At 54.1% G+C, this 14,508-nt stretch overlaps 1 protein-coding gene across 5 annotated transcripts; it reads left to right on the top strand.

Annotated features, from left to right (window-relative positions):
- Positions 1–4,205: 4,205 nt before the first annotated feature.
- DDX39A (DExD-box helicase 39A) lies at positions 4,206–14,497 on the top strand. Of its 5 annotated transcripts, none has more exons than XM_009193704.2 (11): positions 4,206–4,338; positions 10,041–10,252; positions 10,588–10,715; positions 11,656–11,748; positions 12,119–12,302; positions 12,958–13,076; positions 13,419–13,550; positions 13,646–13,755; positions 13,845–13,989; positions 14,108–14,255; positions 14,339–14,497. In XM_009193704.2, the coding sequence occupies exons 2-11, from the start codon at positions 10,045–10,047 to the stop codon at positions 14,353–14,355; spliced, it is 1,284 nt and encodes a 427-aa protein (XP_009191968.1). In that variant the 5' UTR covers positions 4,206–4,338; positions 10,041–10,044; the 3' UTR covers positions 14,356–14,497. The 5 variants fall into 5 exon arrangements, with proteins under 5 accessions (XP_009191968.1, XP_009191970.1, XP_021786480.1 ...); XM_009193706.1 differs by lacking the exon at positions 4,206–4,338 and adding an exon at positions 4,531–4,673; XM_021930788.2 differs by lacking the exon at positions 4,206–4,338 and adding an exon at positions 5,933–7,082.
- Positions 14,498–14,508: the final 11 nt, after the last annotated feature.

Raw genomic sequence — 14,508 nt, forward strand, 5'->3', positions numbered from 1 at the left:
AAGTGCTGGGATTACAGGCTTGAGCCACAGCTTGACCATCTTCGCTTGATTCTGGGGGATGAATCAAGCTGATATGAAAAATGTTAACATTTGTTAATCTTGGATTGTGGGTGTAAGTTAGGAGGCTCTGATCTGTTCTGCATTTAACATTTGTTTTTATTTTGTTGAAGAAGAAAACAGAAGCTCCTCCTGTCTGCATGGATGGTAGGTGAGCTGGGGATGTTTTCCTGTTTTCTCAGACCTCTCAACTGGACTTAACTGGGTTTGACAGTCTCTTCTATTTATTTATTTACTTTTGAGATGGAGTCTTGCTCTGTAGCCCAGCCTAGAGCGTGATGGCACGCTTTCGGCTCGCTGCAACCTCTGCCCCCCAGGTTCAAGCAATTCTCCTGCCTCAGCCTCTCGAGTAGCTGAGATTACAGGTGCCTGCCACCATGCCTGGTTAATTTTTATATTTTTAGTAGAGACAGGACACATTGGCCAGGCTGGTCTCGAACTCCTGACCTCAAGTTATCTACCCGCCTCAGCCTCCCAAAGTGGTGGGATTACAGGCGTGAGCCATCGTGCCCAGCCTGACAGTCTCTTCTATTACTCAATACAGACAATCCATGATACTCCAAAATTGCCTTCACCTGCTTTGCTGGGGCATTTTTTTTCTCTCCTTAGGGACTGGTTTTCCCCAGGTTTCCAAGTTGCCTGACCTTGGTCTCTCTCTCCACCTTTGCACGGTGCATTCCAACAGTGGGAGATGGCCTGGGCTTGGATCCCTGCCAGCTGTGTGACCTTGGGCCTCAGATTAATGTGCTCTGAGCTTTACTTCACACACCTGACCACGAATATGCTAATGCCCTCATGTCATCCGCTTCACTTAAGGATTAAATCTGTTTTTAATTTTAATATTATTTTATTTTATTTTATTTTTATTTTTATTTTTTGAGATGGAGTCTCGCTCTGTCCCCCAGGCTGGAGTGCAGTGGTGTGATCTCGGCTCACTGCAAGCTCTGCCTCCCGGGTTCACACCATTCTCCTGCCTCAGCCTCCTGAGTAGCTGGGACTACAGGCGCCCGCCACCTGCCCGGCTGATTTTTTGTACTTTTAGTAGAGACGGAGTTTCACCGTGGTCTTGATCTCCTGACCTTGTGATCCGCCCGCCTCGGCCTCCCAAAGTGCTGGGATTACAGGCGTGAGCCACCGCACCCGGCCTATTATTTTATTTTTGTATGTGTGAGACAGAGTCTCCTTCTGTTGCCCAGGCTGCAGTGCAGTGGCACAATCACAGCTCACTGTGGTCTTGAGCTCCTGGGCTCAAATAATCCATCCACCTCACCCTCCACCTCACCCTACTGAGTAGCTGGAACTACAGGTGTGCAACACCACACCTAGTTAATTTTTTCTTTTTCTTTTCTTTTTATTATTACTATTTTTTGAGACGGAGTTTTGCTCTTGTTGCCCAGGCTGGAGTGCAATGGCATGATCTCAGCTCACCTCAACCTCCACCTCCCGGGTTCAAGCGATTCTCCTGCCTCAGCCTCCTCCTGAGTAGCTGGGATTACAGGCATGCGCCACCATGCCCAACTAATTTTGTATTTTTAGTAGGGGTTTCTCCATGTTGATCAGATTGGTCTTGAACTCCCGACCTCAGGTGATCCACCTGCCTCGGCCTCCCAAGGTGCTGGGATTACAGGCACGAGTCACTGTGCCTGGCTTTTCATCTTTGAAACTGAGTCTCACTCTGTCGCCCAGGGTGGAATGCAGTGGCGTGATCTTGGCTCACTGCAACCTCCACCTCCCAGGTTCAAGCGATTTTCCTGGCCCAGCTTCCAGAGTAGCTGGGATTACAGGCATGTGCCACCATGCCTGGCTAATTTTTTTTTTTTTTTGAGATGGGGTCTCACTCTGTTGCTTAGGCTGGAGTGCAAGGGTGCGATCTCGGCTCAGGGTAACCTCCGCCTACTGGGTTCAAGTGATTATCCTGCGTCAGCCTCCCGAGTAGCTGGGATTACAGGTGCCCGCAACCATGCCCAGCTAATTTTTTGTAGTTTTAGTAGAGACGGGGTTTCACTACATTGGCCATGCTGGTCTCTAACTCCTGACCTCAGGTGATCTGCCCACCTCGGCCTCTCAAAGTGCTGGGATTACAGGCATAAGTCACCGCGCTGGCCTTTGGTAGGAAAATTGAAGAGGGTGGCAAAAACTTAAGATACACAAAATGTTTGTACAATTTTTTTATCTTTTTATTTTTTATTTTTTGAGATAGGGTCTTGCTATGTTGCCCAAGGTGGTCTGGAATTCCTGGTCTCAAGCGATCTTTCTGCTTCAGCTTCCTGAGTAGCCCCAAATAGCCAATAGTTATTGTTGTTTTTTGTTTTGAGACGGAGTCTTGGCTCTGTCACCCAGGCAGGAGTGCAATGGCACAATCTCGGCTCACTGCAACCTCCACCTCCCGGGTTCAAGCATTTCTCCTGCCTCAGCCTCCCAAGTAGCTGGGATTACAGGTATGTGCCACCACGCCCAGCTACTTTTGCATTTTTAGTACAGACAGGGTTTCTCCATGTTGGTTAGGCTGGTCTCAAACTCCTGATCTCAAGTGAACCGCCCTCCTTGGTCTCCCAAAGTCCTGGGATTATAGGCGGGAGCCATAGTACCTGGCTGATCCTTTCTTTACTTGGCATTTCTTTTTTTTTTTTTTTTGAGACAGAGTGTTGCTCTGTCACCCAGGCTGGAGTGCAGTGGCGCGATCTCGGCTCACTGCAAGCTCCGCCTCCCAGGTTCATGCCATTCTCCTGCCTCAGCTTCCCAAGTAGCTGGGACTACAGGCGCCCGCCACCACGCCCGGCTAATTTTTGTGTTTTTAGTAGAGATGGGGTTTCACCATGTTGGCCAGGGTGGTCTTAAACTCCTGACCTCAGGTAATCCATCCACTTTGGCCCCACAAAGTGCTGCAATTACAGGTGTCAGCCACCACGCTCGGCCTGCAAAACCCTACCTTCACAAAGTTTTTAAAAATTAGCTGGGCATGATAGGTAACAAGAGTCACACCCTGAAGAAGGAAAGAAGAAAGTGGAGGGAGAGAGGGAGGAAGATAGGAAAATAAATCTGCCAGGGTCTAATGAAGCTCAGTGACGATGCCACCATGCTACTCCTAGGATCTAATGAAGCTCAGTGACGATGCCACCATGCTACTCCTAGGTATTTAAAAGAAATGAAAATTTATCTTCCCCAAAATACTCTTACAGTACAAGTTTATTAACAGTGGCCAAAGACCAGAAACAATCAATTAGCCAAGAACAGGTGGGTGAAACTATATTGGCTACATTACAGTATAGCCACACAATGAAATACCACTCAGCAATGAAAACGAGCTGTTGATATCCCCAGAACACAGACAACTCTCAAAAACACTTTGTTGGGCCCAGGCATAATGGCTGATGTAATCCTAGCACTTTGGGAGGCTGAGATGGGCAGATCACATGAGGCCAGGAGTTCGAGACCAGCCTGGCCAACATGGCGAAACCCCGTCTCTACTAAAAATATGAAAATTAGGTGGCGGGCGCCTGCAGTCCCAGCTACTCAGGAGGCTGAGGCAGGAGAATTGCTTGAACCCGAGAGGCGGAGGTTGCGGTGAGCACAGATCGCGCCACTGCACTCCAGCCTGGGTGACAGCCAGACTCCGTCTCAAAAAAAAAAAAAAAAGTTTTGTTGAGCAAAAGTCAGACACAAAAGACAACCTATTGCATGCTTCTACTTATGTTAAATTCAAGGAGACAAAACTATCATGGAGTGATAGAAATCCAAATACTGCAAAATGTTCTCTCCACTCGAATCATTCCAAGATCCCTATTCTTTTTCAGAGCCTCCACTGTGGAGGACCCCAGGCCGCAGATTGATGGCAACTGGGATAGTTCCGGTTTCAGCGCCCAGCGCAGAAGCCACGCTTCGAAAGGGTGGGGCACACGCCAAGGGGCAACCATCTGGTCTTCAGTTATCAGTACTAAACATGGCGGCTCCCACCGAGCACCACACCCAGATCACGAGACCACGCGCTGCCGGCCCCAGTCTGTCGGCTCACTGGGGCGCGCCTACTTTTAGATTGACCAATGAACGCGAGGCGTAAGGCACGCCCTCTTTCTTCCCGTCTCCGCCAATAATCTCCCGCTCCCTTCCACAGGACCCAATCACTGCTTCAGCCTCTCTTGAATGAAAAGGCAGCGGTCCATTGAGCAGCGCAGCAGCCCGACGCAAGAGGCAGGAAGCGCGGCAGCTCGTGTCTGAGCGCCCGGCGGAAAACCGAAGTCAGAAGGCTCTCTTAGCAGCACGCGGAGAAGAACGGGGAGCTCGGTGAGCCGCGGATCCCGGGCGCGGGGCAGCGGTGTGGGGACGTCTGACCTGAGAGCGAGAGGACTAGGGGAGACGTTGGGAGCTAAGGGGAGGAGGAGAAAGGGTCGCGAGACGAGGGGGGGCAGGGCGGTTGGTGTGGTAGAGCGCTGTGTGTTGGCCGTTGCGGACCGGGGCGCATGCGCTAGGGGTGGGCCGGCCGTTGGCGCGCGGGGCTCGGGGCCGGCTTCTGGGAGGGGCTGTCATGGCCGACGGCGCTCCGAGTCCCACTTGGAGTCCGTCAGTCCGTCCGAATAGACCCCACGGCGGCCTGGGGCCATTTGGAGAGGGACGAGGGGGTGACGCCGGGGTCTGGGGCCTGGGTGGGAGAAGTCGGAGCTTCCAGTTTTCAGGGGTTTTGGGTCCGAGGGACTTGACCCTTTTCCCAGTTTACTTTCTTCTTGGTCTACTTTTTACGGGATTCGGGGTTCTGAGATTTGGGGCACATAAGACTTTCTTTTGGAAGGCCGGGCGCGGTGGCTCTTGTAATCTCAGCACTTTGGGAGAGACCAAGGAGGGCAGATCCCTTGAGGTCAGGAGTTCGAGGCGAGCCTGGCCAACATGGTGAAACTCCGTCTCTACTAAAAAAAAAAAAAAAAAAGCCGAGCGTGGTGGCGGGCGCCTGTAGTCCTAGCTACGCGGGAGGCTGAGGCACGAGAATCGCTTGAACCCGGGAGGCAGAGGTTACAGTGAGCCGAGATGGCGACACTGCACTCCAGCCTGGGTGACAGAGCGAGATTCTGCCTCAAAAAAAGAAAAAAAGACTTTGTTTTGGAAATAGGAGTCCCCAGGTGGGAATAAACTCCGGGGTGGAAAGCCTGCCTGGGGACACTTGAGGGTAAATGGGTGTACGTGGCGTGTCTGGGTTGTGAGTTCCCTGCTGTCACCTTTCAAGTTCATCCGCTTCTGGCGCCTCGGCGGTCGTGGCCACCCACTTTGGGCGGGGAAAACCCCGCCGGATCCTGTTTTGAGTTTTCGATGCTGCCCAGCCCGGTTTCTCGAAAGTTTTGTGTGTTAACGGATTCAGGTTGCCCCCATTTATGTTTCTCTGTCTCTCTCTCTTTTTTTTTTTTTTTGAGACAGTCTCGCTCTGTCGCCCAGGCTGGAGTGCAGTGGCACTATCTCCGCTCACTGCAACCTCCCGGGTTCAAGCAAGCACATCCGGCTAATTTTTGTATTTGTAGTAGAGACGGGGTTTCACCATATTGGCCAGGCTTGTCTCTTAATTCCTGACCTCAAGTGATACGCCCGCTTCGCCTCCCAAAGTGCTGGGATTACAAGTGTGAGCCACCACGCCCGGCCCCAATTTCTTTTTTTACGATTATTTTTCTTGAGAAAGGGTCTCCCTCTGTCTCCCAGGCTGGAATGCCGTGGCGCCATCACTGGCAGCCTCGATCTCCTGGCTCAAGCGATCCTCCCCGGCACAGCCTTCCAAGTAGCTGGGACTACAGGCCCATGCCACCAGACCCAGCTAATTTTTTTAAAAAAATTGTTTTTGTATAGACGAGGTCTCAACTTATTGTCCAGGTTGGTCTCGAACTCCTGGGCTTAAGCCATCCGCCCACCCTGGCTTCTCAAAGTGCTGGGATTACAGAAGTGAGCACCATGCCCGGCCTGCCGCAAATTTCTTTCCCCACCAGCAAAACAACTTTGCTTTATTTCCTTAAAATACAGCATCTCTTGGCCACCTAGATGTGGAGCCCGGAATAGACTGTGGCTCTTCTCTACCCATGGATTGCTCAGGGGATGTTCCTGTCTTGTGGCATGTCCCACCCTTTCTTTCCTTACCTCATGCCCCTACCCTGGTTACTTCTCTTTCATTTGGTGACTGGTTTTCCCTGCTGCTGGTCTTAACCTCCCCCTTCATCTGTGGAGTAAATTACAGTACTCTTGGGCAGATCCTGATTGAGTGACTCAGCTCCAACCTAATTAGCAATTCCCTATTGCTTAGCAAGTACACATGCCCAGGCTGGGCTTGGTGGGTGGCTCATGCCTGTAATCCCAGCACTTTGGGAGGCAGAGGCAGGAGGTTTGCTTGAGTCCAGGAGTTCACGACCAGCCTGGGAAACATGGTGAAACCCTGTCTCTACTAAAAATACAAAAATTAGCCACGCGTGGTGGCATGCACCTGTAGTCCCAGCTACACAGGAAGCTGAGGTGGGAGACTCACTGGGTCTGGGAGGTGGAAGCTCCAGTGAGCTATGATTGCACCACTGCACTCCACCCTGGGTGACAGAGCGAGACCCTGTCTCCAAAAAAAAAAGGAAAAAAAAAAAAACATGCCCTGTGGCCGACCAGCTCTTCCAGCTTTCTCTTCTGCCCCGACGCCAGCCAGCTAGTCCTACTCTCCATACCCCAAAAGGCTCTGGTGGCTTTTGGACTGACCTTTCTTGGCTCATGTTTTCCCTGCTGCCTGGGAAGTGACCCCTTCAGATTGCCTGTTTGAAGGGTCAGATAAAGAAACCTGCTCAGCTCTGCCTGAACACCTTTATTCCAGTTCCATTTATTCAGCCTATGCTATGGAGTGCTCATTAGCTATTCTCACAGGGCAGGGCTGACTGGAAGCGGTGCTGTTTTATTTGGGGCTGTAAGGAAATGCCTTTCTGGAGCAAAGGAGGCCCGAAAGAAGTGGGGGATTTGTGACCCAGACAGCAGGAACAGCAAGTGCAAAGGTGCTGAGGTGTGTTTGAGACACAGTAGCAAGGCCGGTGAGTGAGGGGCAATGGGGGAGATGAGGTCTGAGTATAGAGGAGTCAGATCAGGAGGGGCCTGGTAGGCTGGCTATGTGGAAACTTGAGTTTTCTGAGCAGAGCAGTGATGTACTCAGGCTTTTTTTTTTTTTTTTAAATTTTTTTTTAAATTTTTTGAGATAGTCTTGCTCTGTCGCCCAGGCCGGAGGGCAGTGGTGTGATCTTGGCTCACTGCAACCTCTACCTCCTAGGTTCAAGTGATTCTCCTGCCTCAGCCTCCCAGGTAGCTGGAATTACAGGTGCCCGCCACCACACCTGGCAAATTTTTGGTATTTTTAGTAGAGACGGGGTTTCACCATGTTGGTCAGGCTGGTCCTGGACTCCTGACCTTAGGTGATCCGCCCGCCTCGGCCTCCCAAAGTGCTGGGATTACAAGCGTGAGCCACTGGGCCTGGCCGTGACTTAGTTTGATAGGATCTTTCTGGCTGCTCTGGGGAGGGGCTGGGGGATGGCAACAGGGAAACCAGGGAGGAGGCTGTTGGCTTAATTCAGCCAAGAGATGATGGCTTCTGCATGTCCAGCTGACAGTGGTTAAGCAAAATGTAGTATATTGATGAGAAGGAACATTAGGTGACCATGGAAAGAAACAAGGCCGGGTGTGGTGGCTCACACCTGTAATCCCAGCCCTTTGGAAGGCCAAGGGGGGTGGATCGCCTGAGCCCGGAAGTTGGAGATCAGCCTGGGCAACATGGTGAAACCCCATCTCTGTTACAAATACAAAAATTAGTGGTGGTGGGTGCCTGTAGCTTCTGCTACTAGGGAGGCTGAGGTGGAAAGATCGCTTGATTGAGCCTAGGAGGCAGAGGTTGAAGTGAGCTTTGATTGGGCCGCTGTACTCCAGTCTGGGCAACAGAGCAAGACCTTGTCTCAAAGAGGGGGAAAAAAAAAGGGAGTGCTGATGATGTGCTGGAGCACATTGTGCTGAGTGAAGAAGCCAGACACAGAATGTCACGAATTGTAAGATTTCATTTATGTGAAATATCCACAACAACAAGCAAATCCATAGAAACAGAAAGCAGATTAGTGGTTGCCCGGGGCTGGGGTGGGGTATTTAGGGTATGGATGGGTAAAGGGTACAGGAGCTTTTATTTCAAGGTGATGAAGTATTCTAAAATTGCACGTGTGGTAGTGGTTGCACATGTTGGTTCTACACTAAAAACCACTGAATTGTCTGCTTTAAGTGGTGAGTTGTATAGCGTGTAAATATCTCTGTGAAGTTTTTTTTTTTTTTTAGGCTGGAGTGAGGTGGCATGATTTTGGCTCATCACAACCTCCGCCTCCTGGGTTTAAGCGATTCTTGTGCAGCAGCTTCCCGAGTAGCTGGGATTATAGGCGCCTGCCACCACACCTGACTAAATTTTTGTATTTTTAGTAGAGATGGGGTTTCACCATGTTGGTCAGGCTGGTCTGGAACTCCTGACTTAAGGTGACCCACCCGCCTTGGTCTCTCAAAGTGCTGAGATTACAGGCGTGAGCCCCCGCGCCTGGCCTGTAAAGCTGTTCTAATTGAAAATAATAATAACAAGGCCAGGCGCAGTGGCTCACGCCTGTAATCCCAGCACTTTAGGAGGCCTAGGCGGGCGGATCACAAGGTCAGGAGTTCGAGACCAGCCTGACCAACATGGTGAAACCCTGTCTCTACTAAAAATACAAAAATTATCTGAGCGTGGTGGCAAGCACCTGTAATCCCAGCTACTCAGGAGGCTGAGGCAGGAGAATCTCTTGAACCCTGGAGGCGGAGGTTGCAGTGAGCCGAGGTGCCACTGCGCTGCAGCCTGAGTGACAGAGCAAGATTCCGTCTCAATAATAATAAAAAACAGGTGATAGCACATTGGGGCCAGCATGGTAGCATAGGTGAGAACTGGCCAGAGGGCCTTGATGGGATTCACTGCCTCATGGACAGGGATGTTGAGAGAGAGAAAACAGCCATTGAGAGAATGGAATTGCTGTTTCTGGGCTGGGATTGAGTGACAGCGGGGCCAGAAGTGGCTTAGGATCCTCAGCATCCAGCCTCAGGAAGAATTGTAGCAGCTGCAGCCCTCTGCTCCACCCCCCACTGGAGTCTGGGGTAGGGGAGGAGGATGAAAGACAATTGTCCTCATGTTTGGGTCCCTTGCACCCAGCAGGCACTTGGTATGCATTAGATTAATAAAGCAAAGAGGTAGGCAGACTTTGTATTAATTCCATTTTCCATCTTCTCAGCTTTATTTTTATTGGCCCAGGCCCAATAGGAGGCCTTTCATGAGAGCACTTAATTATTCCCCTGTGCAGACCACAGAGAGCGGGAGAAGCTGGGGCTGGGCAGATACTGCTTGCTCTCTTGCAAACTTAGTTCCCGCCAGCATCCTGGCAGCCCTACCCCTGGGGTCTTTGGGCTCCCGCCCCATGAAAGCCCAGTGGGTTCCTTGCGGAGTGATAGGGAGGGGGCTTCTCTGGGCTAGGTAGCCCGAGGAGGTTCACTGGAGCTGAGGCTTGCGTGTGGAGAAGAAGGCATTTGTGCAGAGACCTGGGGGCCGAGCATTGCTGGTGGTGACAACCGGGTTCAAAGGCTTGGGGCAGGAGCTCCAGGGGTCTGAGCAGCTGAACAAGGCTGGGGGTGGTGTGGGATGAGGTGGGCAGGGGTCAAACCAAGGGGATTGCCTGACCTGTGGTGAGAGTTGGGATTTTAACTCTGCAAGCCATGGGAAGCCCTTGGAGGTGGAGGGTGTTCTGTCTGTGGGTGTGGCAAGCGGGGCATGGGGGAGAGATAGGGTGGCTTGGGGGTGCGGAGGTGAAGACAGGGCGAAGCTACGAGATGCAGCCCAGGTGGAGCTGACAGGCTGGCTTATGGAAGGAGGTGGTAGAGAATGCTGTTTGAATGAAGCTTCATCATCCTTCTGTGCCCACTCGCGGGACCCTGCCTCTCTCTTTTCTCAGCATCATGGCAGAACAGGATGTGGAAAATGATCTTTTGGATTACGATGAAGAGGAAGAGCCCCAGGCTCCTCAAGAGAGCACACCGGCCCCCCCTAAGAAAGACATCAAGGGATCCTACGTTTCCATCCACAGCTCTGGCTTCCGGGACTTTCTGCTGAAGCCGGAGCTCCTGCGGGCCATCGTGGACTGTGGCTTTGAGCATCCGTCTGAGGGTACGCCTTCTGGGTGTCATCCTCTTGCCCAGGTCCTCACCAAGACAAGACCAGCCCTGCCCGCCCAGAGCGGTGCTGCCTCCAGTGTGCCATGGGTGAGGGAGGGGCCTGCCCGCCCCTTGGATCAGTTGTGCCCAGCAGGGCCTATGGCTGCTCTCAGCACCGGGGTGCTCTGCTTTGACCAGGCAGATACCCTAGCCCTGCAGGTGTCTATGGCCTTGTCCAGACTTGGTCTCTTCTGATTGCCCTCACTGTGGGCCCCCTGGTCAACTGGTGAGCAGCCTGCACGGGGGTGTGTCCAGGTTCTCGTCTCTCACGCTCTGCTTCTCCTGCAGTCCAGCACGAGTGCATTCCCCAGGCCATCCTGGGCATGGACGTCCTGTGCCAAGCCAAGTCCGGGATGGGCAAGACAGCGGTCTTCGTGCTGGCCACCCTACAGCAGATTGAGCCTGTTAACGGACAGGTGGGTGGGCTCCTCCCTTCCCAGCCCCACCCTACCCGTGGTGGCCGAAGTAGAGGGGCTGGATGAGGTGGCTCACACCTGTTAGCCCATCGCTTTGGGAAACCGAGGCTGGAGGATTGCTTGAGGCCAGGAAGTCGAGGCTGCAGTGTGCTATGATCCTACCACTGCACTCCAGCCTGGGTGACAGAGGGAGAGACTATCTCAAAATATAGAGTAATCAGTTATAACAAAAATCAGAAATTGCCAATAAGCCAAAATAACTGGAAAGTGCCCACAGTTTGCCCCTTGCCCCAGAGGTATTGCTGCTGTTTTACTGTGCCACCTACCTAGAGAGTGTCCATCTATGAAGGTTGGGTTGCCCCGAATACAGCTGTCACTGCTGTCCTTGCTGTTAGGCCCTGGCTGTCTTCTCCCTTTATCTTGTGTGCCACTATCTTGGGGAGACACTTCAGTGAATTCTGGTGTCTTGCTCCTGAGTCAGGTCGGGTGCACATCTTTGGGCCTCATATTGGCGCCCGTGCGCTTGTTATCTCAGAGCACATCCTGATGGATGAAGGTGCCGTGGAGAGCTGTGGTGTGGTCCAGTGTCTGGTGGCATGGGTGGGAAGACCGGGGCTGGGGCCGCCTGAGTGCCGAGATTCAGGAAATCCTTAAAGAGCTGGGTCCCACGTCACCTGGGCAGGCCAGGTCTAACCATTATGCGGGCCATTTTCTGTTTCTCGTTGCGGGTCCTGGTGTTGGGAGACAGGTTTCAGTAGCTGTGGGAGGGTATAGGGAGTGAGGGTTGGAGAAGGGCCGTGAGAAGGGGGAGGCATTTGGATCGGGTCTTCAAATGGCCTATGTTGGGTGCAGTATGTTGGGGGGACTGGGTTGGGTGGACTCTGGTGGGGGAGGGGTTTAGGATACTGCCTGAGGGCCCTTTTCTCGTGCGACTTCCCAGGTGACGGTCCTGGTCATGTGCCACACGAGGGAGCTGGCCTTCCAGATCAGCAAGGAATATGAGCGCTTCTCCAAGTACATGCCCAGCGTCAAGGTGAGCCCCTCAGGTTGGACTTGGTCAGGCGCCGCTTGGTTTCTGCAGCTTTGTTAGCCTCGGCTCTGGCCCAGCCAGCATTTACCAAGCTTGGCAGGGGCAGCTGCCTTTGAGGTTTGCGGTGGTTTTTGCTCCTTAAAAGCCTGATGAATTATGCATGGCTCCCAGGGGCCTGTGCAGGTCCCAGCCTGGGGCTTCCTTTGACTGGAGCCCCGGGAGGCTCTCGGGCCTGCCTTGGTCCCCTGAGGCCTCCTGTTCACAGGTGCTGGGGTTGGGTATTAGGTGCCCTCAGGGGCTGCTGGGGCCGAGCTGGTTGGGGCCTTGGGCCAGGTATCAGCATGGAGCAGCTTCCTCCTCCTCCTCCCCATAGGTGTCTGTGTTCTTCGGGGGTCTCTCCATCAAGAAGGATGAAGAAGTGTTGAAGAAGAACTGTCCCCATGTCGTGGTGGGGACCCCGGGCCGCATCCTGGCGCTCGTGCGGAACAGGAGCTTCAGCCTAAAGAATGTGAAGCACTTTGTGCTGGACGAGTGTGACAAGATGCTGGAGCAGCTGGGTGAGTCATCTGCCCTTGCAGCCTCAGCTGGAGAGTCAGTGACTAGGCGGGCCCCATAGCAGGCGGAAGACTCTTGAGTGGGTCACATGGGTGGCTGGCAGGCGGGGCTCCTGTGGTGATCTTAGGGAAAGCTCTGCTGCTGGCAGAGGGACGTGCTGTTTCTGAGCCCGAGCCGAATGGGACCACGGGACCCAAATAAGCCCCCGTCCCTCCTGGACGTAAAGGCACGCGCACATACCTCTAGGAGTGTGAGACTTCTGCCACCTGTTGGGTTGGTTCTAGGCCCCACCTGCCCTCAGGGAGCCTCGACAGGGCCGGTGGGAGATGGGCTTGTGTCCTGGGAGGCAGCTGCAGCTCTCACCCCAGCGGCTGTCTCTGCCTCAGGCTCCCCTCCCCGAAGCGTGTCTCGAGGCGCACGGGCACGGCTGCTCCGCGCCAGCGCGTAAGTGGATTGCAGCTCCTCCCGCGCCTGCGCTCGCTGGCCACCCCCCAGCCCCTCAGGCACCAGGACTGGCCACTCCCGCGGCTCACTCTGCCCTCGTCACGGTGCCACTGGCTCCCTGGCACAGGTTGGGAGGGGTCTGGGTCTGGTCTGGGGTGGGGGTCCTGCATGGCAGACGCTCATGCCCACGCATGTCTTGCCCTCCCCACCCAGACATGCGGCGGGATGTGCAGGAGATCTTCCGCCTGACACCACACGAGAAGCAGTGCATGATGTTCAGCGCCACCCTGAGCAAGGACATCCGGCCTGTGTGCAGGAAGTTCATGCAGGATGTGAGTAAGGCGAGAGTGGCAGCTTCGGCCTTCCCCAGGGGCCTGGAGCCTGGGGCCCCAGGACACCCGCACAGCCCACATGCCTCGGAGGATGCTGGGATGCTGGGAGCCGGCGGAGCCTCCTTTCCTCCCCTCGGTCTTGTCAAACTGGGAGTCAAGCTTGGTCCACACCTGAGCCGGGCCAGAGCTTACATCCAGGTTTTGAGCGATGTTTACTGAGGTCTGGTGCAGGAGGCCCTCTGGGAAGCGTCGCACAAAGGAGTCGCCCACTGGAAGGTTCTGGGCAGGCGAGATGCCCAGAGGTGATCCCTGCCCGCCCCTCCCACCTCCCTTCCCACACAGCCCATGGAGGTGTTTGTGGACGACGAGACCAAGCTCACGCTGCACGGCCTGCAGCAGTACTACGTCAAACTCAAAGACAGTGAGAAGAACCGCAAGCTCTTTGATCTCCTGGACGTGCTGGAGTTTAACCAGGTGACACTTCCATCAGCCCGTCCTGGGGCTCTGGACCATCTGGAGGTCGCTGGGCCGCTGGGCTGTGTGTCCCTGACCGCCACTCCTTCCTTCAGGTGATAATCTTCGTCAAGTCAGTGCAGCGCTGCATGGCCCTGGCCCAGCTCCTCGTGGAGCAGAACTTCCCGGCCATCGCCATCCACCGGGGCATGGCCCAGGAGGAGCGGTGAGTGCGAGCCACCCGCCAAGGCTGCAGGGAGCGCCACCCAGGAGCCCAGTGTCTGACGGCCTCCACTTGTTTCTCCTGCACCCCAGCCTGTCACGCTATCAGCAGTTCAAGGATTTCCAGCGGCGGATCCTGGTGGCCACCAATCTGTTTGGCCGGGGGATGGACATCGAGCGAGTCAACATCGTCTTTAACTATGACATGCCTGAGGACTCGGACACTTACTTGCACCGGGTGAGCGGCCTCACGGGCATGTCGCTTTCCCCTGGCGGTGGGGTGGGGCCCCAACCCTGCTTTTCCTCAAGTCCTGAGGTGTTATCTGTGGCCTGACCCTGATCCTGTCTGCCTGCAGGTGGCCCGGGCGGGTCGCTTTGGCACCAAAGGCCTAGCCATCACTTTTGTGTCTGACGAGAATGATGCCAAAATCCTCAATGACGTCCAGGACCGGTTTGAAGTTAATGTGGCAGAACTTCCAGAGGAAATTGACATATCCACATACAGTAAGTGCCTTGGGCAGGGCAGGGGGCTGAGGCAGAGGGTTCCTACCCCGGCCCTTCGGTTCACCGCTTCCTGTGTCTTACAGTTGAGCAGAGCCGGTAACCACCACGTGCCCCGGCAGTCCAGAGCCGCCCACCCGGAGCTGCCCACCCAGAGCCGCCCGCATGCAGCTTCACCTCCCCTTTCCAGGTGCCACTGTTGAGAAGTTAGAAATTGTGTGAGAATAAACTTGTTATTATGGAAACCTGGCTCCCA

Source organism: Papio anubis, chromosome 20 (genome assembly GCF_008728515.1).
Source record: "Papio anubis isolate 15944 chromosome 20, Panubis1.0, whole genome shotgun sequence".
In the NCBI taxonomy this organism is placed as follows: Eukaryota; Metazoa; Chordata; class Mammalia; order Primates; family Cercopithecidae; genus Papio; species Papio anubis.

Excerpts from the sequence above, each read along its gene's own strand:
- DDX39A (XM_009193704.2), top strand. The coding sequence starts at position 10,045 with ATGGCAGAACAGGATGTGGAAAATGATCTTTTGGATTACGATGAAGAG. Across the intron at positions 10,716-11,655 it reads TTGAGCCTGTTAACGGACAG|GTGACGGTCCTGGTCATGTG; the intron begins GTGGGTGGGCTC and ends GCGACTTCCCAG. Across the intron at positions 13,551-13,645 it reads ACGTGCTGGAGTTTAACCAG|GTGATAATCTTCGTCAAGTC; the intron begins GTGACACTTCCA and ends TCCTTCCTTCAG.